This window comes from Larus michahellis, chromosome 13 (assembly GCF_964199755.1).
Source record: "Larus michahellis chromosome 13, bLarMic1.1, whole genome shotgun sequence".
NCBI classification, from domain to species: domain Eukaryota; kingdom Metazoa; phylum Chordata; class Aves; order Charadriiformes; family Laridae; genus Larus; species Larus michahellis.
The window spans coordinates 2,063,269-2,090,670 of record NC_133908.1 but is presented as its reverse complement, the minus strand read 5'-3'; the positions used below and the strand labels follow the sequence as shown (position 1 = coordinate 2,090,670).

The 27,402-nt window shown below is 45.1% G+C and overlaps 1 protein-coding gene across 6 annotated transcripts; it reads left to right on the top strand.

Moving 5' to 3' along the window:
- The first annotated feature begins 1,746 nt into the window (after nt 1–1,746).
- Nucleotides 1,747–26,001, top strand: HORMAD2 (HORMA domain containing 2). 6 transcript variants are annotated; one of them, XR_012589814.1, is made up of 16 exons: nt 1,747–1,835; nt 3,378–3,468; nt 4,320–4,464; nt 5,797–5,860; nt 6,892–6,928; nt 8,228–8,248; nt 8,977–9,003; nt 10,365–10,432; nt 10,762–10,795; nt 11,945–11,991; nt 13,345–13,499; nt 14,060–14,307; nt 15,191–15,299; nt 15,524–15,773; nt 16,367–16,431; nt 25,666–25,996. XR_012589814.1 is itself a non-coding variant. In XM_074606796.1 (15 exons), the coding sequence occupies exons 2-15, from the start codon at nt 3,418–3,420 to the stop codon at nt 25,768–25,770; spliced, it is 1,176 nt and encodes a 391-aa protein (XP_074462897.1). In that variant the 5' UTR covers nt 1,747–1,835; nt 3,378–3,417; the 3' UTR covers nt 25,771–26,001. The 6 variants fall into 6 exon arrangements, 5 of the variants coding, with proteins under 5 accessions (XP_074462897.1, XP_074462901.1, XP_074462900.1 ...); XM_074606796.1 differs by lacking the exon at nt 15,524–15,773 and having other exon boundaries at nt 25,666–26,001; XM_074606800.1 differs by lacking the exons at nt 15,524–15,773; nt 25,666–25,996 and adding an exon at nt 21,602–22,705.
- The last annotated feature ends 1,401 nt before the right edge of the window (nt 26,002–27,402 follow it).

Genomic DNA, 27,402 nt, shown 5'->3' with positions numbered 1-27,402 from the left:
TAACAGGGTAGAGATGAGAAGGAAAAAATACATTTCCTCAGCTGAAGGAATGCCTGGAAAATGGGAAGAAATGGTTTAGGTGGGTTATTCTGTAAATAAGATACCGGTGAAATAGGGCGTTCATCCTCCTTTCCTGGGCTGTGACGCTAGCTGCAAAATAATCTGCTGAAGTCCCTGATGCCTTTAATTTGACCCGGGATGATATTAAAACTCCCCCTTTCCCTAGGGAAGTGTCGGAATATTCTAAGAACGTGTCTTCTGCCTTTGAGTAATTTAAAACCTGGGCCTACTTTGGGGTGATGTACTGCTAATAAGAACAACGTTTGACTTCAAAGTGGTTTTAAACAGGTATGATACCACACCACCGCCCCCCCCGCCATGTCCGTGGGGCTGTTTCCTCTCCGGGGTCACCTTGTTGGGCCTGAAGGGGTGAGGTGTGCGCCATTAAACAGCCTGACAGGGCCTGGGGATGGGCAGGGACATGTGTCATCCCCCGTCCCCCGGGGCAGGGCAGGGTAGGGTTGCCCTGTCAAACACCCGCAACCGCTGCCCCCGCGGCCCGCTTCCCCTCAGCCGGGCCCGCCATGGCGGAAGCCTGGGCGGCGGCCTGGGCGGGAGGGAGGGGGGGGCCAGGGGTGGCCCCCGCCTCCCTCCCGCCCAGGCTTCCGCCTCATAGCGGCGCCGCCGGGCAGCCCCCAGCCTTGCCCCCGGCTCCAGCCTAGGCGGCCGGGGGAGCCCTCGGGCACCGGCGCAGGTACGGGAGCGCCTGGCCCGGCCCGGCCCGGGCAGGCGGAGGCCGCGCCTCAGGGGGACCCCCCCCCGCCTCAGGGACATCCTCCCCCCCTCCCCCCCCCCCCCCCCCCCCCAAACTCAGGGAACGCCCTGGTTCAGGGACCTCCTGCCTCAGGGCCCCCCACCTCAGGGACACCCCCGGCTCAAGGACACCCCCAGTTTCAGAGACACCCCGGCCTCCGGGACCCCCAGCTCCTCAGGGGCTCTGCCCCTCAGGGACTCCCCGCCTCAGGGATACCTGGTCTTGGGGACACCCTGCACCTCAGGGGACCCCCCAACTCAGGGACTTGCCGGCCTCAGGGCCCCCTGTCTCAGGGACATCCCTGGCTCATGGACCCCCACTCACCTCAGGGACCCCCCAGGCCTCAGGGGGACTTCTTGCCTTAGGGACCCCCTGCTTCAGGGACGCTTCTCCTCAGGGGAGCCCCCGCCTCAGGGATGCCCAAAACTCAGGGAGCCCCAAAACTCAGGGAACACCCCAGCTCAGGGATATCCCCCCCTGCTTCAGGGACCTATTGCCTCAGGGACGCCCCTGCCTCAGGGACACCCCCGGTTTCAGAGACACCCCGGCCTTAGGGACCCCCCAGCTCCTCAGGGACCCCCTGTGCTTCAGGGACTCTGCCCCTCAGGGGACTCACCACTTCAGGGATCCCTGGTCTTGGGGACACCCCGTGCCTCAGGGACCCCCCTCACTTGAGGGACTCCCCCCAGGCCTCAAGGGGACTCCCTGCCTCTGGGACCCACCTCACCTCAGGGACCCCCGGGGCCTCAGGGGAGCCCCTGCCTCAGGGACACCCCGAAATTCAGGGACGCCCCGGGCCTCAGGGGGCGGTGGGTTCTGCCGGGTGAGGGGGAGGACCCGGCCCCGGGTGGAGCCCAGCCGGGCCTAAAAAAAACAGAACCAAAAAAAAAAAAAAAAAAGACTTTTAAAAGGTCATGTGGCTGCTTTTTTAGGGCCCGTTGCAGCTTCACATGGCCTGACAAGGAGCAGCGGGTCTGGAGGGTGAAATCCTGGGGGATGGAGGTTGCTGGGCCTGCAGGAGGTTTGGTTTCTCCCGGTTCCTACTAATTTCCTGATCCTGGGTGATTAATGAATTGGCTTTGGAGCGGGTGGGTGGCAGGGCTGGGGGGAGCCAGGGCACCTTTTCCTCTCTCACAGGCGTGGGTTTGGCCCCGGTGACGCCGGAGCCTTGGAGAATACCCCGTACCAAAATAACCGGGGCGGAGAAGATCGGCTCAGTCTAACTGATGTTTCCTTTGCACCATAAATCAATTATAGATGTAGCATGTTACAGAAAACATGTTTTCTTATCTCTCTGGCTCGCTCAAAGCAGCTTTATTTAGCCAGTAACCTCACGTTGGAATAATGCCTTTGTCTTCCTTAATTGCATTCCAGTCCTGTTCACAGCCAATCGTGAGTAAAAAAAAAAAAAACCACTTTCCTAAAATATTTAACGTATTAAAAATTTTGCAGGTGTGTATTTGTTTAAATATGCTTTTATAGCTGTAATCTGGCCTCATTACTAAATGGAGTGCTAAATTTAGCATAAAAGCTGTCAACATGTTCCAATCAACATGTCTTAATGACTGCCAACAAATGGAAATGAGGCTTTCATGGAAAAAAGCTGAAAAGGTACAAATGCAGAACAAGATTAGATCAACTGTTTTGATAAAAGTCCGCCTGCTCGCTGCATTAGGTCACGATTTAAATCAACCCACTGTGTTTATGCTATTATTTTAATTCTTAATAGAAATATTGATTAGCTGCAGACAAGGCAGCACTGCTCCAGGGACTTGTTTGTGGTGTTTCCTTTCATTAACGTTTCCCCGTTAGCAACTACATGCGGAGATCTCCCAGCGAGCCATTTCTCAAACCAGCTAACGCGTGCCTCGTTAATTCCGTCTAATGGGAGTTCTTAATCAAGATGTCAGACGGTGCTAAATCAAGCACCTCACCGAAGTGTGATACATATAACGTCCACGTTATTGCTTTTATCAATCAGCTTTCCATTCTTGTAAAAAGATTTTCCCCTTTCATCCAGGTTTGTCTAACAAGGCTGGCTTTCATTGAAACAACATGGACTTTTCTTCTCTCCCCCCCCCAGCCTTTTTTTTTTAAATTTCAAGGTGTCCCAGAAGAATCATTCCTTTATTCCGGACAAGATTGATGTCAGTGGGTTTCCTGCTTACCCTTGCTAAAATATCGGCTGCTATTGGCAGACTTCCAGTTCTTTCACATTCCCCCTTCACACTTTTTAATGGTTGTAGGAATTAACATTTGTGGTTTGGAATATGAGAAATGCATTTGGAAGTGACTGGCTGACACCAGGTACAGTTGTGGCCCTGAATTTCAAATACTATTGATCGTTTACCAGTGAATAAGGAGTTTTCTCACTCTGCAGACTCAGACAGCGCCATGGAGTATTTGCTTTGCTTTAGCTGTCCTGGCTGGCAATTACCTTTTAGACCTGAATAAGGTTGAAGAATCTCATTCTTAGCTTAAGGAAGATGAGAAATAGCAATGACTCTGGATTTTCCAACTGTCTCATGGCTTTTCGTTTTTTTTTTTTTTTTTTTTTTTCCAGGTTTTAATTACAAGTGGAAGGCAGGTCTTTGAAATACAGGATGGCTACTCAACAGCTTTTACAGACTAGGCAAAAGAAAAAGTCCTCTAAGGTAAAAACCTTGAAATGTGATGGCACTGACAATGTTAGCTCTCAGTTTTGGACCTGGCACGTCTGTGCCTGGTGAGGTGGGAGCGCTTTCTGTTGTCTGCACTGTTCTTGCTTGGATTATTTCCAATTTAGTGAGTCCAGGAAGATACGGCGTGGGGCTCTGACACATGACTAAATAAATGTAGGCTCAGGAGGTGTGCACAGAGCTTTATTAGCAGGAAGAAAAACAGCGAACTGAGAGAGGAACTAAATTTAGTATACTTTCCACTGAGATTGTTCATGTTAAAGTCACACCGTGTTTAGTATTTACATTAGCTCCAATGGTAGATATGTACTGTTTACAACTCCATGTTAAAATTACTCTGAAAACTAGGTCTGCCCCACAGTGTTGGCAGGTTCAGCCTGCTGTCAGATCTCAGAAAAGCGGTGGCAGGCAGTGAACTTTGGTACAGCAGTGAATGCCACACCAGCCCTGGCACTTGTTTGACTCCACAATTAACTCTGTAGAGCTAAACTGGCAGAAAACTATCCACTTTTTTTTTTTTTTTAAGGGGTGGTTGTCTGTTAAGTGCCAGAATTGGTGCAGTGGAGGGGGTGGGAGGGAGGGAAGGGAATGACCAATGCAGTCTGCTGCTGAGAAAATCATGCCAGATCTAGCAAAAACTATCCTTAAAACATTTAATCCCACCCATGTTAGACATTACTCCTTTCTGTGTAGTATGAAGACCAGAGAAATGTTAAAATTCCATTTCTAAATTGTCTTCTTTTTCCACCTGCTGAGAGTTGTTTCTAAATATAATCCCTGTGTTACACTAAAATGGTGCTATTTGTGGCTTTGCCCTTCTTTTTCAGGAATCAGTGTTGTTCCCCAACAAAATCGCTACTGAGCAGCAGTCTGTGGTGCTGGTGAAAAGACTTCTGGCCATCTCTGTCTCCTGTATCACATACATGAGAGGGCTGTTCCCAGAGAGCTCTTATGGAACTCGCTATTTAGATGGTAACATATCCAAATTGTGCTGAATTCTTATTTCTGCTTGCTCTATTTTAGCCATAATCTGCTTTACATATTTGCTTACAGCTTCGCATATATGTATGAGCTCAGTGTATTAGGAAGTTAGCTAACAGGCCTTCTTAAGCCTGGATGCAGACAGTGCAGATAGAGAGTGAGCACAGAAGACAACCTAGAGCTGCTGGCAACTCCGGGCTTTTCTCTCAGTGTTTCTTTTGGTTTATAAACATTCCTTGGCATTGCCAGCCCCATGAATCAGCTCTCAGAGCCAGGAGACTGACTTAAAAAGTTTTAAAAAACTAACTCTGATGATTGGTGTGGTTTATTTTCCTTTGGATTTTTGAGCTTTTGAGGTTCACAATTGCAGCTTTCCTTACGAGACTGAAATTAGATTTGTTTGGTTTATTGTGTTGGGTTTTTTTTTCTGTGAAAACTATCTCACATAACCACATGCGCTTGGGAATCAGAACAGTAAGAAAAAACTTTAAGAACCAAAGTCTTGTCATAGGATCAGAAGTATTAATGATGCTTTGATTCATCAACATCTTCATATTCATTTGAGATGTGTTAGTGAAATATCTCCATGCATTCCAGTCTGTTTCCGTGTTTCTGCTTAGGCAGTTAGTTGTCCTGAAACATGGTCTCATGCACTTTGTGGACTTGGTTGAGGGCACAGGAAATCCCAAATTGGGTCTTGATCACCTAACCCTGAAAGTCATTAGTCCTTCTAATCAAGCATCAGGTCTTTCAAGTGTCTCTTTGATTAAGAATGTTAACATCTGGCCTGCTCAGGCCTTTGAGGGCTCCTTGGTGGAATCCTAAGGTGTTATTAACTCACCTCTTCGTTTGCAGGATGGGTTTCCTCTTGCCAGTCTGAATGCCTGAAAACAGAGGTAGAAGAAACTGTGCAGAAAAGCTTGACAGAAATAGTTTATTCTGAGCACAGTTGTTTACCTCCTGTGGATATTGGTGAAGCCTGAATGCAGAAGTGAAGGTGTTGTTAGGGAATGGCAGAATAGATGGGAGCGGAGAGGAGGGAGGAGAGGATGAAAGCTGCTGGTCTTTTGAAATTAAACCATAACTCTACTACTTTTTCTGGGACAGCCCAGAGCATCTGAGGAAAGTCTTGACATTTGAAAATGCAGCAATAAGCTTGTGTCAGCCCACCTGGGACTCAGTGGAAAACCAACATTTCCGCTCAGGAAGGACCTCCAGATAACGCATTTTATCCAAAAAAAGGGAGGGTAACCAGCTTAGTTTCAGTGTTTGCCCAACCGCTGTGATAAGGATTGTAACTATGTGCTAAATCTGGTTTTGCAGACCTCTGTCTAAAAATTCTCCGAGAAGATAAAAGCTGTCTGGGATCGTTGCAGATAGTCAAGTGGTAAGTGAGTAACAGCGAAACTAAGACAAGATTGTGCTGAATAGCAAGACATCTACCCCTCGCATTCTTCTTCTTCCTGAATTTGAAAATACCGTGCCCAGTAGCGCTATTGACTATGCCAGTGTAACTCCCACTGTTGCAGCGTGTGTGCTTGGCCTGGTGCGTAAGCAAGACAGAATTAGCTGACCAGAATCATGTGAGTTCAAGGTCTGCTGAAGTGTTGACTGTAGCGAGGTCATGGTCAGGCCCCCAGGCACACACAGGCAGTGTAGGTATGGAGAAAGGGTAAAGCAAATCATGGGATTGATTCTGTTGGTGGTGGTCTTTTCTAGTTTCACTTTTGTAGGAATTCTTGTAGCTTGTTTTTTAGTATCTACAGTATTTTATCTCCCTGGATATTGTGTGTCTAAGTACCCTACAACTTTCTTTAAGATGTATTTCAGAGTTGGCATGTTCCCAACAAGCAGAGACTTTGACTTTGATGTGCTGAGGAGATAACTTGCTGCACATCCTTTGACTCAAAAGAGTAAATATCTGACCATTGCTACCTCAAATAATATTTACTACTTTGAGAAAGTCCATAGCTGTAAACTATGCATCAGATAACAAAAAATTTACAAGACTAGACATGTCAGGCCGCCTTCAGATTGCAGTTCCAGCCAAGCTCTCTACGCTGCCAGTGGGAAAAGAGCCACTGGAGAGCACGCTGGGGAGCCAAAACAGAGCACTGAGCAGAGAACCACGCAGAGCCAGCCTTCAGCCTCGGATCCTTGTCTTCGTCAGGATTTAAGTGGGCTCCAGGCTGACAGGGTATGGCCTAGAATTATAAACAATGCACAAATGCAGAAGGGAGGACAACGCCTTTATGATGGTTGACCCGAAAAGGACTTTACAAGCACAAAATGTTGCTAGCTGTGTTGTCTTAATTCCAGAAAAAAAAAAATGCACTTTAAAGTGTATCTGATGAGTATGTGTTTACAGATCAGGAGATAAATATTGCTGGTTAGTATTAATGCGTTTTTCCCTGGCAGGATTCAAGGTTGTTTTGATGCGTTGGAGAAGCAGTATGTAAGTTTTTTCCACATTTTTTTAATGGAGTTTCCTATTCCTTCACAAAGTATGGACAAAGTTATCGTTCCATTCCTGCTTTATAGATTTGTAGTGATCTTGCGTGCACACAACACATGTTCACAGCTGTGGGATAGGGGGGAAGACCCTGCCCTGAGTATATACATGTGAGACTTGGGATTTTATTCCTGGAGCCCAACTACAGACCACTTTTGCTCTCTAAACTTGCCTGTACATAGTGTGTGAACTAATTTGCAGCTTGAAAGGGATTTCACTTAGTTCTGTGTTCTACATTTGCGTTCTCTAATGTCTGCATAGAGGCACGGCCAGTCAGAACTCAGAACCTGATCTCCATGCCTGTTTTCCTGACACAAGTTAGTTTGTGCTTCTGCTTTCCTTCATCGCCTTTCCCCTAGCCTTTTCCCTTCTTCCCATCTTCTCTGAGCTTCCTAGCCTTTCTCTTGGGTTCAGAATTTATGACTTTATTTTGGAAAGTAATTCATCAAGCAACGTATATATATAACTGGTTCCAGGGCAAAATCAGCTAGTAAGTAATCATATTCCTTGCTGATTCTCACACAAAAACTGCTCTGCGCAGGAAAAAGCCCCAACTGTTGTCATCCCTGTCAGCACTGTTCATCAAACCAACCCTCATCTAGATCAGATGAAGTGGTGGTGTTTCGGCACTGATGATCAGATGGGCTCTTATACATCAGTACAACTGTCAGTGTGCATAAGATAATTCAAAATGTTGTGAACTCAGTTTATTGCTTGCTGACAGTTCTAGGAGGTGTTTAGTTCTCTGCTATTTATGGCAGATATAAATTAATTGTTATTTGACAAGGATTGAAGAAAAACCGGAGGCATTTAATGCGTGTTCTACGATTGTTTTCAAGAGTAGTCCCATGTACATTTTCTTGCTGCAGCGTAAAATAAATACCTTTGGGGAGTTTCGTAGCAGAGAGCAAATATTAGTCTTCAGTAGCTCTGAGTGCTCTTGTGAAAGAGTTTTAAGTCGGCATAGCCTTTGGGGATTTGTTTAGGAAGAGTCTCAAGAGGGATGCCTGAGCGTGCAGTTGTTTGCTTGGGAAACTGCAAGTAAAGCCAGGCAAACTGGCCACTAGGTGTTGCTGATGCTGTGCTATGAAGAATCTGCATAAAGGCTTTTAATTCAAGGTTTGTTGAGTGTATCTATTCCTTCACTGTATGTAGGCAGTTACGTTTTAATAGCTCTTTCTTTTCCTTGCCCACTAAGGTTAGATTTTGATTTTGTGTTTTGTTTTGTTTTCCCCCTCTTAGTTACACGTTGCTGTCCTCGCAGTAAGTAAACGAATATAAGGCATTTTTGTTCCCTCACCCTGCTTGAAAGAGATATGCAGTCAAAGTGGTGTCAACCCGTTTGTGCCTTTTTTTAAGGGGAAGCCAAAACGTGTGTGGTTTTTAATACAGTGGTGACCTTTCTTAAACACAGTAAATATGAACTTCCTAGGCTGTGTGGGAATATTTTGCTCATATGTCAGACTTCTGACTCTGAGGCCTTACATGAATCCTTAAACTCCTACAAGCTTCATGTCATTGCCTCCTTTAAACTCTTGCCTCCAGCCTTGGAAGCTGCTGCATCTTCTCCATTTCCCCCTGCAGAAGAGTCCTCCTTATTCATGTGGTACTGGAGAAACCACACACTAGCGGTTATATACCAAGTCTTTTGCCCTGGTCCTTTGTAAAGCCCCAAGAGCTATGCTATGCATCTCTTCTGTGCATAATCTGAGTAGTTAAATCTCAGGCATCAATAGTTGGCTGTGAGGGTTGGGATGGGAATTAACCTCATTCCTCCACAATTACACAGCTGATTGTCTTCTACCTGTCTTTGAAGTGGTAAGTATTGACTGCTGATAGAGGGAGGCTGTTTCTCAGCCATTCCTTTCTCTGATCCCACGCTAAAGATAGTACAATCTCTGCTGTAAAATGAAAATATCATTGTTTAGTCACTTTTCACTGGTTCAAGTTATCCAAGAGGAGAATGCCCTCACTGTGCTTTCTTATAACAGATTTACACCAATCCCAAGGAACCGGAGGTAAGAAAGAGTCTTAATTAATCTTTGAGGCAACTGGAGGCATGGGTGAGTAGATTTGTATTCAGAGTGGACTTGTGGGCTTAAATTCTACCCTGACATAGCTGCTTGGTGACCCGGTTTCTCCTCTTCTGCCGTCGCTCAAGAATGACAGCTCAGTGAGCTGGATTGTGATCAAACGCTCCTACCAGGGGCTCGGCTGTGGGCCCGTCTCGGGCTCAGGCAGGGGTGTTAACTGGCAACTAATGGACATGGTGGCAATTTTGTTTTTCGTTCCTGAAGAAATGGGAAACTCAAAATAATTCTTTTCCAAACCATCTTTTTAATGGCAGTGTTGAAAAGAGAGCCGTTTTTTTCACGCAGAGAGGCGTAGAACAGAAGTCGTGAATCCCTTCAGACCTGGGATGTGTGTGTCGCGTAGTGCCTGCACTTGTCCTGTTCAGTGTTCTCTGTTGTGTTTCTGTTTTGTCTACATTTAGCCAGTGGAGACAGACTGGGTAGTGTGATATATAAGCGAGGTGCAGCACCCACGCTGTGTCCGCAGAGCAGATGCAGAGAAGGGCTGCAGACTCTTTGCTCACCTGATTACAGTTCTGCAGCATCACTGGGGAGGGAGCAAGAGTTTAGTCCGTACCAAGGCCGGGATTTGTAAGGAAGGCTCAGAGTTAAGGGCTCAGCTCAGCTCCTACTAAACGACCTCATTGCCTCTGGAAAAGTGAATTATAGGCATGGAATTGGACTACAATAGATCGTTTCTCTTGTGGTGAAGTAGTCTGTTCTTCCTAATTGTTTTATTCTCTAAAATCATAGCAATTCCTTTCTTTTTAAATGGAAAATCATCTAGTTTTTTTATCTCCTTCGGAAAACTCTGAGACCAGTGAAATGCAGAAACTTTTGCCCATGAAGTATTGTTTGTATTTCCTAGTAGAAGGAGTCCTTCGGGCCCTTGTCTCCATGCAGAACTCTGTGCCAGACTTCCCTGTGGTACTGCATCACCTGGGAAGCCTCACATTTTTCCTTTTAGTAAGGGAGGAGGTACGTAGGTTGTCGTGTTGGGCTGGCCCCAGTGCCTCAGTAGAGATTTAGGCTGGGGAGTCAGGCCCACAGAGGAAGTGGAAGGAGGAAGCAGGAAGTTTGTCTTTTTTTTGTGATTCTTTAAGTGCTAGGTAAGCGGGGGTTGTTATGAAAATTTGCCAAAGCCTGCGCAAGCAATAATAGAGTTAAAGCTGTCATCGTGTCATTAAATTAATGCTGTGCTCTGGCATAAAGTTGTGAAAGGGCACTGCTAAGTTCAGCAAATGTCTTTACGCTTGTTATTGAGAGAGACCCGTTTCTTCTTTTCCCCTCTCTTGTTAAATCTCTAGACAGTGACTGAACTGTATCAATTCAAATTCAAGTACAAAAAGGAGGTGCCCCAGATGGACATCATCAGGTAATGGTTTGGTTTTATTACGCTGTGAAAACTGTGTTCTTGAAGCACTAAGAAGAAACTGCGCTTTATGATTAGAGCATGTCTTGAGTCGCTAAGCAGCTGTAAATATCATCAAGAGATGAGGATATTCAGCCTACAGGATATGAACTGCCGAGCTGATGAGTAGAAATGCTGTTACGTAGCACAGCGAGGCGCTTAAAGTGCACCAGAACTGAATTAAGGACCATTTATAGAAATGGTGCCTAACCAGGGCAGCAATGCAGAAACCGCCACCGTTGTTGAGCTTGCTACTGTCTCAACTAATGATGAGTGTTCTTCCACTTTCACAGGACAGCCTCGTGCTTTCAAATGGAGCTTTTTCAGGTCTGATCCCTTTCACCATGATCCTGCACACAGGATTTTTTTTTTTTCCTTTGGGCATTTGCATACGTGTTTTCTGCTTGAGCAGTCTTGCGTGCGTGACTGGACAGAACTTTCGCTTATGATGCCTGAGTTGATGTTACAAAATGTTTGGCAGGAAGCAGAAGCTTTTTGCATCTTTTTGGTGCTCTCTGTCTGTCAGATATTTTAAAGCTGTGTTTAGTAGGCCATAATCCTGTGTAGTTTAAAATAAATATGATCAAAGGCCGTTGGCTATAACCAAAGCAAAGAAAAATAATTAACCCGACTTCAATTTGCTTCTGCAGTTGCCATTGATGAAAGATGGATCTTTGGGCCTTGGAACCTGCCTGTACAGCAAGAAAGCTCTGCTTTCTCATATGCTCCTCAGGAAACCCCTCCGCAATGCTCCTATAGTGTGCCATTTGCTGCTCTTTCTCTAAACACATCCAAATAACTTGTAGTATGTGGCAAAATTATTTTCTATGGGGAAAATTTGAACTCTGTTTGAGCCTAGAGTGTCATGTTGACTGTATGCTCTGTTTCTGCTTTGAAGCTGATGTCAGTTGTCCTCACTACACTGAGGGAAAGAGAGGAGACCTTTGGGATCTGAAAGATAGTGGATAGCTCTTGAGTACTTTGATTTTTTTAATCAGCCTTACTCAGATCAGTCATTAATTCCTATAAATAACAACAGTCCCCAAGTGGAACTCAGCATCCCTCAGAGTCCATCGTAGTGGCCAAGAAGAGATTAAGTAATCTTGCTGTTGTGTTTATATCTGCTCCGTCGAAATCTCATTACTGTGCGATCATTAGTGGTCTGAGGCTTCAAAGCCAGTGGCATTGGATTCCTGGGCTCTGTTCTCTTTCCTCAGTGACTGACGCTGCTATCGCAGGATCGTGTGTGTACCTGCAGCCGTTAGTAAACTGATGTTCTGGCATTGATCAGAGTATTGTGTCATCTTTGCTGTCAGCTCCTTCAGCTGATAAAACTGCTTTTCTTCACCTGCGAGGTTTATTGTCATGTGCAAACTCTGAGTTAATCCTTCCGTGAGAGGTGTTTTGTGTGTCGGCGTCATCATATCTGTGTGGTAAAGGGAAACTTTCTCCTAAATGGTCTCTGCTTTATTTTAGATGAATTTTGGTGGAATTCCTTGCAACGGACCCAGTCCTTCGGAGAGGTTCGGTTCCTCAGCTTTTACCTTTTGACACATTCCTGCATCAAATACACAATGTTATTTCCATATTGAACCAGTACTTGACCTGTTAATTCCTATGGAAGTCTCATCTCTTTTTTTGCTTATACTCTTCCCCTTACCATTTCTATCTCGCTAATCCCAAGACTTGCAAAGGTGATGTGTAGGAGGAAGCCTGCCTTCTCTTCACTGCACCTTAGGCATTGCCAGCATTTGTCCTCTCGCTTGATGGACAGTTCTGAACGTATGGGATTTAATCTAATCGCACTGTTGGCAGATTGGAGCCTACCAAACCATGCCCTGGGAATTCAAGCTGTTCAACAGCCACTCAGTTTTCATGATGAGCCAAGAAGCTTCAGCTGGAAGGGGAAATCACTCTTAATGAAGCTGTTCCTTCCAGTGGTTTAGTCAGTCAGATTCAGCCCTGGGATTCTCTCCGCTCCCTTAGGTTACTTACTGCTTTTGAAGCAATTTGGGATAATTGTGTTAGAGACGATCCAGCCTGTATATAGTATCATCCACCTGCCAGTGGGCTTCCAAAGACATAATTTTGTACTGGAGGAGCGATGTTTTTTTAAGGCCCCTTCTCATTGAAAGCTAGGGAAGTTTAGGTTCCTTAGTCACATAGTGATTCATCTAGTCCATCTTCAACCGTCTGAAGTTAGCTGGCTGATCTAAGCTGCTCATTTCATCTACCTCTGTAGTCAAGAGAAACAAACTCCTCCAGAGGGCGATTCATTCCACTTCTGTTAGACGTTTCTCTCAGTCTAGACTGCTTGCTTATCTGGCCAGCTGACATTTGGGTGGGTGAAGGAGGTGAGAGGAATGCCCCTTAGTCACTTTTGAAAAATGTGCTCCTGAGCTGGTTTTTCTTACATGGAATTGCAGTGAGAACATGCAATTCACTTCTCTTCAAACTGCAAAATGGACTTGAAAATAGCCCCTGTGATGAATCGGCTTTATATGGGATTCTCACCTCATTCCTCTCATTCCTGAAATTACTTAGGTGAAAGGCACTTGTTTTATGGTCCTTTGATCCAATTTAATCATGTTTAAACAAGTGAGTCATGACATTTGTATAATGGGGTCCACTGCTCCAGCTACAAAGTCTGTTCAAATGTAAATGCCGTGCCTCTTAGTTTAGAGCTGTTGTTTTGGTGATGCCACCCCATCCCTGGAGTCTGTTTCACTTCCCTGTTTATCTGGAAATTACATAAAGGCATTGAAGCTTTGTTGCTGGTGGTTTCAGACAAGTCAGTGGGTGCACTGTATTTGTAATTAGATCGTGAATATTCATGACTGAGGAAAACAAATCTGTTATTCTTCTTCCGATTGTAGCAACCAAATGAACTTTGTGAATGGGGCGTGCGGCGAGGAGGACATTAAACAGGCCAGCAGGCTCCTGATCCGCAAACTCTACCTGTTAATGCAAAACCTCGGGCCGCTTCCTAACGACATTACCCTGACCATGAAACTCCTCTACTACAATGATGGTAGGTGGAGAACACTGCGTCCTGTGGGGAAAAATCCCCTTTCCATCAGTTTCTATGCTAATCATGAGCCCCGGTAAAGTAAGTAAAGCATGGAAAGGTGAAATGGTATAAGCTGTTAACTGACAACAGTGAGAAATGGTGTAAAGCACAGTAAAGCCTTCTGACACACAGGGGTGGCAGGTGCTTTTTAGGAAAGGGTTGAACATCCGTGTAAGAAGTACAGCCATGCAGTGCGAAAGGACACGTCCTTCTCCTTCACGGTTTTTGTGTTTGTTTTTTTTAAGGAAAAGGCATCCTGCGTTTATCAGGTTCTGCTCCAGAAAGTTGAGCACATTAATGGTATCTCAGCATCCTAAAGTCATTATTTCTTTGAGGTCCCTGATAACATTTGCTCAGCTCATTTTTTCCTTTGCATTCTCTCCCTTCCTCTTGGAAAAAAAAAACCCAGAATATTTTTAGTAGTTGATGTTGTTACGTGAGGCTGGTATACACTTGTTCTTTAAAAATCAGATTAAGGAGAGATGGAACTTGATTTCTCTGACATCAGTGCTTTCTTGTAGTAACTCCCAACGATTACCAGCCCCCAGGCTTTAAGGAAGATGGCAGCCCTGGTGACCTGTTTTTTGATGGCGAACCTGTCAACCTGAGAGTAGGGTCAGTCTCCACTGGGTTCCACCTCATGAAAGTGAGAGTGACAACCGAAAAGAAAAGAATGGGGACAGTTGAAAGCAACCTGATCCAGAAGAATGGACCTACTGAGATCTCCCATCAAGGGTTAGACTGTGATGAAGAGGACGGGAGCACAAAGGTATAGAAACAGCTCTATTTGGTTCTTGCTGGAGGAATGGCATTTATCTAGCAAAACTCTCCATCGAAAGCATTTTCTCAGAATCCTAGTTTATTGAGGGTTTTAGCTTGTGTAGGGCAGCAGCGCTCCGGCAGATTGAACGCGGAGGCTGGAATTCTATAGACATAAAGGGAATTTCACTCCAGCATATCCACTGACGTAGTGACTCTAGTATGTTCTCCCAGAAGAGGGCAGTGATTGTACAGAGAGACACGGCACATGCGTGTGCACACACACACAACACATGTGCGCGTAGACACACGCACATTCCTACATGGACATGCACAAAATGGAGAAAATTGCAAAGAGTTTTGCATTTCCACTTGGTGTTTCTCGGGATTAAGCCATGTTCCACTGTGTAGTTAAGTGGGATTCTTTCCACTTACCTCTAGCCATTTAAAAGTTGTGTGCTGTGTCTGATTTCTCTAGGCCGCTCTCCGCACTTAGTAGAGGAGGAGGCATCTTTAGCAGGTAATTCAGATAATTTCCTTAGACGCCAAGGCAGGCTGGAATGAATGGTCCTCTGGTGGTGCCTCTCCAAAATGACAGAAGGGGCAGAAGTCTGACTGGTAGCTCAGACTTGACAATTTAACTTTAGGTGGTCGGTGTCAGGGAATACACTCCAACGTAATTAACTCCTGAAGACAGGAAGCTATTTAGGTCAGAATTCCGTCTTTTCTTGGAAGATTACTCTCTTGAAAGACCTGTAGGCTCAGGAGGAGGAAGGCCTGGACACTGAGGAGCTGTGAAAATCTCATCCCTATTAGTGCTGGGTCTATGTATGTACCACCTGGGCATATTTTTTAGGTTATACTATTAAGACAAAGCATCATTTGCTTTCCAGAATCATCCTCTACCTGTCAGAGCAGATTCAAGTGAACATGGAGAGAACAAAAGTGACACCCATCCAGGCTGGAAAACGGAAGCATCTTCTTTTTACCTTCAAGATACAGGTAAATGACCAGTTTCAAAATTGAAGGAGCTTGTGCTAGCTTAATATTTAGGTTTCGCTCACTGCGAAATGGGTGAAGAGAGTTTGCCAGGCTATTTGAATTCTGTCACATCAGATTGAACTATAATAAAGAGCTTGTTGTATATGCTTGTTTTGTTAACAAAAACATTCAATTTTTTATCAATTTCTTTCCACCTCTTTATCTCAGCGTTTTTTTTTTTTCAGATACAGAGGAAATGCGCAGTTCATCAATACTGAGCTACGTTATCTACATTTTCACCAAAGCTCTTTTCCTTTAGCTGTTACAGTTTGATTTTGCTAATGACTTCCATATATGAAAACATACATGAAAATACAGGAAAAAAAAGCCTGTTCTCGCACTTCAGTCAACCTAGCATCTGATATGCCATGCTGTATTTGACCTTTGAGGCTCTCAGATATAGCCTGTGGAACAATACCATCTAGTGACAAAATGGTAAATAGCATTCCTGAGATCCCCGGGCAGTGGAATAGAGAGGCCTGTCTGCCTGTGAAGTCACCTTTTCAGGTCTTTCTCCTGCAGATTCTCCGATGAGTAATAAGGGGTGAACTCATACTGCCACTTTTTCCGCTGTGGGAAAAGGATCTTAGCAGGATCTTAACCGGTTGCCTGTTTTCACGAAACCGTGCTGCTTTGGGACCCCTCATCAAATTTTATTGAAACTGTCTAATGAGGTCTATAGTTATTAGTCAGCTCCCCTCCTTCCCCCCCCGCCCCTCCACTTGAATAGAGCATATGCAGGCATAAGCTGTGTTTTTTTAGGAAGCCAGGTTAAAATTGAGTTTAAGTATAATTGATAGGAGCTGCTGCAAGTAGATGTGTTGCATGTTCAGATGACACTTTATTCTGAAATCTGTGTTTCCAGGAATAAACTGCTGGTGTTGGCACTGCCAAAGGTTACACACTTTCAGATCAGACATGGGATTTTGCTACAGCGGTTTAGTCAGGCTTCTGGATTATTTTTTTTTTTCAATTAAATTTAGAGTTTTAATTTCAGAGCTAATTTTGATACGATGTTTGGATTGTAGGTGGAGAGATGACGACAGGGATGAAGGAGACGGGCAGGATGCCTTGCTCAAGGGCATCTCAGAAGGTGAGCAAATTTTAGTGGCTCTAAGATATGCCAGGCAAGGTGGAATTCATTGCCACAGAACACTATGTCATTTAGGATGGCACAAGATTTAACTAACATTAGTAGATTTATGGTATGGTATCGAACTGCATAGAGGCTACAAAGTCCTAGGGCGTAGAGATATAAGCATGAAAGAAGAAACTTTCCATGGTCAGCTTATTTCATACATCCAATACAAGAATCGTGTCCCGTTCTCTGGATTTGGCACTTGTGAATTACACAAGCAGACTAAACGTATCGGTGTCCCAACCAGGCTGGTTTGCCTGTGTGTGGTTTTGGATTAAGATTCTGAAATCACCACCCTGTGTTTGGTTTGAAGGATGTGTTTGTCTGTTGCCTAACGTGGTCTTCACCTCTCCTTTCTTGCTTCCAGACTATCTTCACATGTGAGTCACAGGTACTTACTGGATCCTATCCCTTTTTGGCTACCTCTCTAGGATAGGAAGAATTATCCCCTGGAGGTGCTGATCTCTTTTGCAGTGGTTGTTGGGGCAACCCAAAGAACTAGGGTAGACCAGACATGTAATTTTAGATAAATAAAGTTATGTGAAATTAATTCCATCCTGAAGGCTGCCCAGGCCAAACCCTGAGTCAGAAGCAGAACTCGAATTCATGGCCTTGTGCAGAGTTTTTTTCAGTGACAGGGCAGATCTCTGAATAGCACCAGACTTGCCACTTGATCCTCCTCCCATTCAAATTAGTTGAAAATCGTGTGAACTTGGATGTTCAGAAATTGAATCTTTACAGGATAAGTTAATGAGTAGGAAATTGCTACTAAAATTTTCCCCGCCTCTGTTGAAAAGAATCCCGGGGTGTCTAACCCAGACAGCAACTGGAGACTTCAACTTAACATGTCATTCAAAAGGCATCTGTGAAGTATTTGCCTTGACTCTGGATCTCAGAAATGAACTTCTGTGCATAGGCTGGTATTTTTCAAACTTTAACCACATTTTTTTTTGTGTCACATCCTCCAGTTTCCTTCTGATCATTGTTTATTCTGTCGTCTGTGTGAAAACAGGAGGCTTTTTTGTTTGTAACTCGTGGTTGTCCTACTGATTCACGCTCTGACATTCTTTCGGGTCTGTCACGACTGTAAGCAGAGCACCAGACACCTCTCTCTTGCAGCATGTGAATTTCATTAGAATACGGTAGCAATAGTGCGAGTGTCTGAAGGTGGTGGAAACAGCATTAGTTGCTGAAAAATGGAAGAGTCACTTTATCCATTGAATGCTTCCAAAGACTTAAAAAAACATAATCTCAAGCCTTCTGCCTGGTAGATGCTGCATGGCAGAGGGTTTTTTTTAATGTATTCTTTGATACTATTTTTTAAACCACCATAGCTTAGAAGCTGGCTAATATTTCAGTCACTTTAGGGAAAAACAAAGTCAGGTCACTAGTTAAACAGTGCAGATCATCATTGTAAAGCCAGTGCTAATAAAAATTTGACACTATTTTCCATATGAGAGGGACTTTCCCTTCTTTTCTGAGGGAAGTGGTTAAGACAAATGACCATTGTGTATTCCACTTGAATCAGGAAGCCAAACTGATGAGTGAAGTTTGTCTTAAAAAATGAGGACAAGCTTGGGTGGATGGGAAGTCTGAGTTAGGTATTATCTAACAGGGTCAAGTGTAGGTAAGATGGGCAGGAGCAGTCCTGTTGGGGTGGGAATGAGAACACCTTGTTGCTATCCAGACTACAGTACAGTCAAGCAATAGCATTTGCCCACTGTCAGGTATATTTGGAGAAGCCCTCTGCTTTAAGGAGCTGTAAGGCCTCCAAAGTGAATTAGTTTTTTTCCTGGATTTTGGAGTTTAATCAGCTTGTTGTGGGAGGGGCCCTGCGAAACAGCCTAGCCTGGGCCATGGAGGTCTGATTTTTTTGGGCAGCCGTGAGCCCTTAAACTTGCAGTGCTAGTGCGTGGCTTTGAGTGTTAGGTTTCCACCAGAAGAAGATGCCCCTGAACGAACTGACAGAATGATCGCTCACCTACTGGCACGACCGTAAGGGAGCAGGCAAAACTGGACGGCGAGGAACGGGCAAAGAGGGTCCTGGAGGGAGACCTGCCCTTCTGGTGGCAGCGCAGTGTTGGCTGTTCAGCTGTCCATGGTGCAGCACCTCAGGGACTTGGGTTTAAAGGTGCTCTTTGTACAGTTAAACATTCAGGCCAACATTTTCAGAACTAGCACAAACAATTTGGAGGGTCCCAGAATTTGATATCTGTACAAGGATTTGATATTCAAGAAGTGCTGAGTTCAAAAATGTGGTACCCGCAGTCACAAGTTGCCTTTGGAAATGTGGACGAGCCCATTCCTGTTCTTCATCTCCAGCGAACTGCTTTATTCTTTCCGGTTCCTTGGTTATCAAAAATAAAAACTGTGCTGTTGGAACTGAATTTATTGGTCATTATCTTCCTGACCTATAGCTCTTCAGGAAAACCAGGAATGGAAGTATTAAAGGCTTATTTTTATCTAATCAACATGGAAGAGGCAAAGGATGCAGATCTGCCAGAAGAGAAGCAGCTATTCCTGTCCAGTTAGAAAACTGTAACTGGCCTTTGGTAACGGCCACGGAGAGTCTCGACAGAGGCCTTTTCAGATGGGAGAAAAATTTACATGTACTCAACGGGCTTGTTATCTGCAATCTCATGATTGATGATACTTAGGATCAAATGAGAGATTGCCCTTTCCCAGCAAAGCATCTCTGTACTTAATCATCCAGAGTTAGACACCAGCATGTAAATTAGCCTACCTCTGCTGACTTCGGGAGAGTTTTTCTGATTGCATCAGCCAAGGATTTGGCCCAGCGTGCTATCTTTGTGTCTTGCTACTTTCCACTGGCACTCCAGGAGTTGTGAAGAGTGGGGTAAAATAGGGAATTGCTGCCCGTTGGTTTAGCTTATAGAAATCTGCTGATGACAGCGGGGTCCTGCACTGAACTTAAGATAACTTCTTGAACTCTTCAGTGTACTCCTTTATCCTTTTGTGAGTCCTTTAATGTCCTTGTCCTGCAAATTGAATTTGGTGAGCTTTGTCTTCATGTAAGCAAACGTTGCAGTGGAATGAATTTGGAATGAAACAGAACTAGAAGATGAGTAAAATCTGACCATGTGGACGCCTCTGCAGGCTTTTATCTCCCATCAGGAAGCTGTGGGCTGAAGTTCTGGGGTGGTCCTTAGAGCACAGTCTCACTGCACAGCGAAGCAGCCGTGCAGAGAGCCCTGAATCGCCCCTGACCGAGCCTGCACCGGAGCTGGGAATGGCGTGGCCGTATCAGCACAGCACAAGTCAGTTCTGCCTCCCAAGTGTCTGGCTTCATTAGCTAGCGCCAGACACTGCTTATGCTGCTAGACTGGCCATGCTTGTCCTACTAGGCCGCTGTGGGACACGAGGAAGCTGTTGACGCTTGGCCTTGTGTGGACATAATCAGTTTGGATCAATGGTAGCTCAGGGGTCCCTGCACTGGGACTCGCTGCCTGCTGTAGGCATACTCCTGCCATGCGGATTAGCTCTCTTAACTGGAGCTGTCTGGAAATTAGGTGTCTAGGGAGAGCTTCATACCTAAATGTTGTAAATCAGTGCTGTTCCAGACCTCAGAGGACAGCCTGTCTAGCCTCCAGCTGCTGCTCCCATGCAGAAGACTTGGCTACCTGGCCCCGTCCTGGTTCTCCAAGGGACTAGGTCAGTGATGGAAGCCGGTGTGAACACAGTCTTTCAGGAATGACACATTGTGAGTAATATCTGCAGTGTTTGACAGTGATCAGTGTCCTCTTGGTGCCCAGGGCCATGGTCATCCTGATTTGTGTGCCTTTGCTGAGCTTCCGTGTTGTACACAGCTTCTGTCTGAAAGTGAAGGTCAGCGCAAGTGGATTCAATCGCAGAATAACAGCTTGGAGACCAAGACCTTTGTTGTCTGATTTTTCCCAGGCAAAACACTTTTTAAATTGCCATGACAGAAAGCAGTTGAAGGGTGAAGCCTGCCATTTGCAGAGCTATAGGAAAGCATTTTTCTGTGGCAATGTCATTATCTTGAACTTTTGCAGAAAAGAAAAAAAAAAAAAAAGAAAGGTTTATCTCTAACTGTCTATCAAGAGAGCTGTATCTGATGAGAAGTTCCCAGAACATTTTCTCCTCCAAACCAGCTGAGGCTACACAGACCCAAACAATGAAGAGAGAAAGATTCAGAGATGAGCTTGCCTCTCTCCTTCCTGTGAGCTCAGGCCATTCTGGGAGGAGTGAGACAGGGAGGTCAGGAAATTCCTGGCTTCTCTCAATTCACGTCAGATCCTTAGCTGTATCTTGGGGCCATTCATCCCTTGCATGAGTTATCCCTGTCTAGTGTGTAGGAAACAGTTTCCGAGTGATCTCTTCATTCAGAGGTGAGCCACATCACCCCGCAGATCCGGGGAGATTTAACCCTTGCGCCCTCAGATATCCTGACAGCTACCCTAGGGACGTTTGCGGGAAGATGTGGAGCTTCTGCGCTGGCTGCTTTTACGTGCGTTCATAACGTACATGCTAGCAACCAGACCCTCTAGAGAAAGCTGCATAAATTAAGGTTGGACAGATCTAACATCCCATGAGGGACTAAGCTGGGTAGCAGCCTAGTAGGCAGAAAGAGTGTCCATTGCTTCTCGCCTCTTCAGTTACAACGCTGTGATCTTACAGGAGGAAGGCTTCCAGTTTCGGGAGGCGATTTGGATTGTGATCCTGCAGTCAGAATGGCCAGCACAGCAGCATACAGGGTGACTGAGGGCCCTGGAAGAGGTTATAAGGAGAAGGACCGATAAATTTTTTTTTCATCGGGTATTTTTGAAGAATTTTTTTTTTTTTTTTACACTCTGGAAAAATCTATTCATTATTCCTTCAAACGCTACAAGCGTTGTGAGGTACAGAATAGGCCTGTGAGTCTTCCAGTTTGCAAAAAAGAAATTGCGTTAAATGTCAGAGACTTTAACAGTGAGCTATGGAAAAGGAAGAGGACTAGTGGTAGTCAGTGATGTGTTGGCATAGCTTCCTGGGGAGAAAAATGTGGCAAGTTTCCACAGAAGCACCACAGTGAGTGTCTTTCATTCTTCCACCTGCGTAAATTGGCTTTCATGCTAACCAACATGATTCTCCTCCTCTCATACAGATGAAATCAGGACTAATTCCACTGATGTCAGTACGATCGCTTTACTGGAAACTGATATGAGACCAGTGCTGAGCCCTGTGGTGAGCGTTTAACCGCTGTCCTGCCTTCTCAGAATCACTGAGGTCAGAGGGACAATTGGAATTCATCATGTCCAGCCTACACCTGCTTGAAGCGGGGTGAAGTGGAGCAGGTTTCTCAAGAACTTGTCCGGTCAGGTGTTGAATATCTCCAAAGATGGAGACTCTACAACCTCTCTGGACAACTTGTGCCAGTATTTGATGTCCCTCACAGTAAAAAAAGGTTGTCCTTATGTTAAAATGGAATTTCCTGTATTTCAGTTTGTGTCCATTTCCTCTTGTCCTTTCACTGCACACCATGACGTACCTTGTGAACCTGGATTTTCGCTATGCTTGGGGAGCATGGAGCAGCCAACTGTCAGTGGACGGGAATTATGGCCTTCAACTTGAGAGAAATGGCTTTTCACCAGGGATGCCTCCTGTCTTAGGAGATCAATTTAAAGAGTGACTGGCTTGATTTTTGGAAGTGGCAGATGTTTGCTCTGCTATCGAGTCAATGGTAGCTGCAGCTGAAATCACAGGATACATCAGGCACTGGCTCTCTCTGATTAAAGTTTCCTGGTGATGATAGATGTCCCCAGACACCTGAGGATCATCGTGCCTTCTTTCAGCAGTTGAGTCTTGTATCTCAGTCCTTATTCTTCTGGCTCGCTTGATGGAATTGGACTTCTTTTGACATTAATGTGCTTCTGAATGTGTCGGGATAGTTACAAGGTACCGAACTAAACGCTCTGTGTCCCTGACAAAGGAAACTCTTCCGAGGGCAAAAATTTGCCAAGTGCCAAACCTCAGCATGGGGCAGGCCAGGGACAAAGAGGGACACAGTCGAATGCTCTTGTGCAATTTTAGCTTTTCTGCATAGGATGCCTTGGGAAGCAAAACACATGTCAGAAGAGCTGTAAATTTGCTTCGATTTATGCTGGGAATTTTTGGCCGGAATACGTGGGGACACTGGGGATTGAAAATTGCAGAGCACAAAACTAGGTCCTGATTTTGTCTATCTAAGAATAGCAGAGTATCTGTGGTCTGCTCGTTCTGTTTCATCCACCAGTCTGCCTTGGGAAGGCTTTAATCTAAGTCTAATCTATTTTTAGCCTGATATCTTCTCCAGACAATGTGCAGCTGTCCTGTTAGTTTTATGCCAGAAATTAGTAACACTTGTATGATTCACAAGTTAGCTGTATTTTTACAGCAAAATTCTGCGGCAGCACATAACTTTTTTTACACGTAGTGCAGTGTTGTAAAACAGGAGATTCAGACTCACTGTGTGTTCATGGTATGACCTAGACCCAGACCTACACCTCGGACTCAGAGTCAGGAGGTCACGGGTCTGTTCCCGTCTTTGCTACTTGACCTGGACTTGTCCAACTGTCCTGTTGTCACCATGGTCCCTTTGCAGGGCACGCGTGCAAGCGTCTGGGCATTGTGCTATATGCTTTTATAGCACCTGGCTCATCAGTGAGCCAAGGGCCTGTAGTGGTTGTGTAAGACCAAAGACCCAACACTCATACAGCGCAAGCTCTCCCATCAGTCATTCTAAGTCAGGCATCCCAGTACATGGGAAAAATTAGAATTAATCAACTTCTAGAGGCTTTGATTGTATGTTTAGTCAATGGGAGGGATTTCCTGCTTTTCACCACACCGTTTAAGAGGTTTACTTTTTGGTTACAGTCAAATAAACATACGTAGGATCAGACTTAATCCCATTTAGGCCAACATTTCTGGGGAAGAAGCTTGAGTATTTGGTTAAGGATGGGACCTGGAAGTTGGACTTGGGGTCTGTTCCTGGCTCTGAGCTCCTACGTGAACGTGTAGCTGAGCAGGGGCAGGACAGGACATGCTGGCTTCGGTGAAATACCTCACACAGTTGACATCTTATTCATTCAATAGCTGAATAGTGCTTGTTCAGAGCACTTGATGGCTTGCACAGACGTTTTTACCTTTCTCATCTCAGGTTCCTGCTAGGTGGTCATGCTGCCAGGGGTAAAGGGGAGGAAAACCGCCAGAGTTGCAGTGGAATCTGCGTGAGCAGCTGCTTGTTGTGGCTGTTTCTCCTGCCTCAAAAGTAGGCATGCCGAACAGTTAGGAGGGAATAGCAAAGGAGTAAAAACTTTACGGAATAGTTGCCTGTGCTGCAGAAGGTCCGTTCCTCAACAGAGGAAATAAAAGCACCAACTGTAGCTGATGCTCTCGTTATGCGGTTTAGGCTAAAATAGAAATAGAGCTGCCTCATTCAGGTAACTGGGGCCGGGAGAGTGGGGATCACGGCTTTGCTTTATTGTGTGGCCAGCAGGACAGGGTACAAACCCTGCAGCTGTGTTAGCACTGGAGAGATTTTGGAAGCAGTGTTTCCCCCCTCTGGGCCTTTTACTTCAAAAAAGGAAGCAGACAGGTTAAAACGATGCCAGGGAAAGGAAAGTAAATAACTGCCTAAAATGCCAGTTTGAGCAGCTGGATATCAGGTCAGGAGCTGTAACAGAGAGATCCACTCATCACTCTTTCCTCAAGCAAACACGCCTTGGGCAGCGTTGGAAGTTTTGTCAGCCTGAGTGTGCAGGATGAAGGAGAACCTGCCCGTCCCACTTTGGCAGATTCTTGTTTTCTCTGTTTTTATGGAAAGGAAATTGTACTTTCTGCGTTAAGCAATATTGTGTTGCTCATAATGAAGAGGAGGGAAGAGGGGAGGAAAAACAATTTGAAACATGATAGAGAGGCGAAGTGAGGTGGTTTCAAATTATTTTGCTGTTAATTCACAATCAGAGTTATTTCACACATTAGAAAGACCATTGCTATGTAGAGATTACCGAAGCCTCATACCAAGGTCAGAGAGAAAGCAAGCCTTGATGACGTGAGTGGGGAATTCTATAATGACAACATCTTGTAATCTGGAGACCTTGTGCTTGTCTCCAGGATGCATTCTGGAATAGCTCTTTATTAACTCCTTCTGTTTATCCTGCTTCAGTGACGGGATTCCTCATGTTTTACGATGAAACCGGAGTAAAGGACTCCTGTTTTGGAGCAGGAACTCGGTTGGCACTCTTTTCCATCTTCATTCACCTTATTTTCCTCCAAATGAACTTTCTTTTGGAGGCCAAGTTGAAGCGGTGAGCTGTGGTGTGTCCCTTCAGCTGAGTTCCAGTGAGAGCAAGAGAGGTTACATTGCCAGACTGTGTGCTTTGTCCCTTCTGGGTGGGCAACAACACACGTTACTCTCCGCAGCTCCAGATGATTATTGTGAAAATGCAAATACGTTATGTGATAACAAGAATAAGTGAGCTTGTCACTTGGCACAGCCAACGCTTCAACTGTTGTTCTGGCTGTCCGTCTCTCTGTGGTCTGTCTGAATTGCCTGTACCATTGACCCATTTATATTCTAACATACATTTATCCGTGGTTTTTAACCTTTTGGGTTTTAGGCCCCTCAAAAGAGGGAGGTTTGCGTCTTTCTAGAGGGAAGTTAAGCCTCTTGGAAAAAACGCTTGCTTTGCTAAGTTATTTTTCGCAGACTCACAGGTAGTCTTGGAAGTCTGAGATCGACCACCTTGTGTTGAATTTCCCTGATGTACGAATAGAGGTATTGTATGTCTCCTCCTGAAAGGCTGTTTCCAGTGACCACAAATTTGACGTGTGCCCACCTTCTTTTGCATACTTTTATGATTATCTGAGGTTGGTGAAAAAGGCTGTGCCCTGTAAGCTATTACATTTCTCAAAGGTCTCCTTGCTGGCGATGGGGAGATGGGTTCTGTTCCTTGTGTCACCAGTCCCATCCTCTGTCCCTGAAGCTGAACCTGTTGCTTTCACAAATCTTACAGTCCCAATTCCACCCAGTATTCTAATTTTGATTCCTTTTCTGGAGAACAGGATCACACTGAACAAACCCGAGAGGATCCAAGAAAACACATTGTAGTTTTGGAAGTTGTATTCCTTGACTCATCTAGCAGGAGCCTGCACCGTGAGAATGATCACTGTTTCTGATGGTTCTTACAGATAAGCTGCCTGAACCTTGCGTTTAGCCAGGAAGAGGTAACAGGACCCAAGAAGAAAAGGAAGGTCAGTGAACCAGAGAAGCTGCTTCTGGAAGGCAGGAAATGATGTTCATTCTGACACACAATACATTTTGGAAGGTGTGAGTTTGCATTGTCATCTGACTAGTAAAGTCTTCTAATATTTAACTCTTCCACATACCGCGTGTACTTCTGCATGTTTATTTGTCTAGCGCAAACTTTGGATTGCGAAGAGACAGCAAGTGCCATAATTGTCACGACAATGTCGACCAACAGCACTTGTTTGATATTCTAAAGCTGAGCATTTATGATTCCATGTGAATGGTGTCTGTGTGCTTCTTTCTCTCCGTCTCTCTCACGCCCCTCCACACCCACTCCCCGGCTGAATTTCCTCCTCTGTGGCGGGACTGTTCTTTGCCCATATGTCATCAATATTTAATGGCACTATTTCAAGATGAACTCTCTGAGGTATCAATGCCAGCAAGCAACAAGTCGCATGCTTCGCTAGATTGTGCTTAACTTCATCCTATCTACTGTTTCCGGAGCATAGATTTTTTTTCAGAGAAGGGTGTTTATCTATATTGAATACAGAGATAAAGTAATCTATTCACATTTTCTGCTGGTGCTAAGTGTTTTTTTCTGACTCTGCAAGTAGTGTTGCTATGACTGTATTATCAGCTTATTTCTAAAACAGCAACCCACCATGTGCCAAGAGGCTTAGACAGTTGTACGATATAAATTGTGTTGAAATAATACACCACATTTAAAACTTAACTTTAATACAGGTACCTTGTGGTTTCAAATAGAGGTAAGGAGAACAACAACAGCGGCAACAAAAGAAAAAAATGTCTGTGTCCCTTGGAGCAAAGGTGCTGTGCTTTGTGTCATGTAGGTTGCCTGGCAAGAACTCTTGTCAAGACCTAATGGCTGTTACTGGAGGAGGAGGAGCAAAAATGGTCTTAATTGGTCTTAGACATTTTAAGAAAGGTGTTCAAGGAACAGCCTTTGCGTTACTTTACGCACATCGCGAAAGAGATACTGAAATATGAAACAGTGAAGAAGGGAATGTAGTGCACTCGCTTCCCAATGTGATGCTGATTGCCTGAAGTGTTCCAATCTTCGGTGATGGGGAAATAAAAGCACTAGAGTACACCGGAGTAATGCACCCAGTAGTGTAGCAGCATCCCTGATGTTACGTTTCAGCTATGCAGCAAAGGTATTTCAGCAGAGGACTTGGGGAGCAGCAGTGGTTTTGGATGTAAGGTGTTTCTTTCTTGGTGCGTGTCAGACAGCTCTGTAGAAAGCAGTGAGGATCACCTGGCCCGTAGCGTCTAGGGCATCTGATTGAAGGGCCTTGGCCACCGGTGCCATCACGTGACACACCAGGTTCCCTGTCGCCAGTAATATGGTGATGTCTTCTGCTGTGGCAGTGCGTCAAGTTGGCTCCAGACATCAGGGATCTTCCTCACTGCTGAAACAGTGATCTTTCCTTGACTGGATAAAAGGTGGGGATTGACGCATCTCTCTTGTGCTTTTACGCTGGTTGGCCACCTGACAGAGTTGAAAGCCAGACTAGAACTGGCTGATCGGGTAGAGATAATGCTGAAGCGGAACACCCCTGGATGTTCAGTCGACCTCCTTCTCCAGGTAGCTGAGTAATGCATTGCAGTCCTAATGCTAATACCACAGCTGTCCTTACTCGGCCCAAGGCAGACCGACC

Coding starts and splice junctions, on each gene's coding strand:
- HORMAD2 (XM_074606796.1), top strand. CDS start 3,418: ATGGCTACTCAACAGCTTTTACAGACTAGGCAAAAGAAAAAGTCCTCT. Junction 5,861..6,891: donor TCGTTGCAGATAGTCAAGTG/GTAAGTGAGTAA, acceptor TTTCCCTGGCAG/GATTCAAGGTTGTTTTGATG. Junction 10,796..11,944: donor TTCAAATGGAGCTTTTTCAG/GTCTGATCCCTT, acceptor GCTTTATTTTAG/ATGAATTTTGGTGGAATTCC.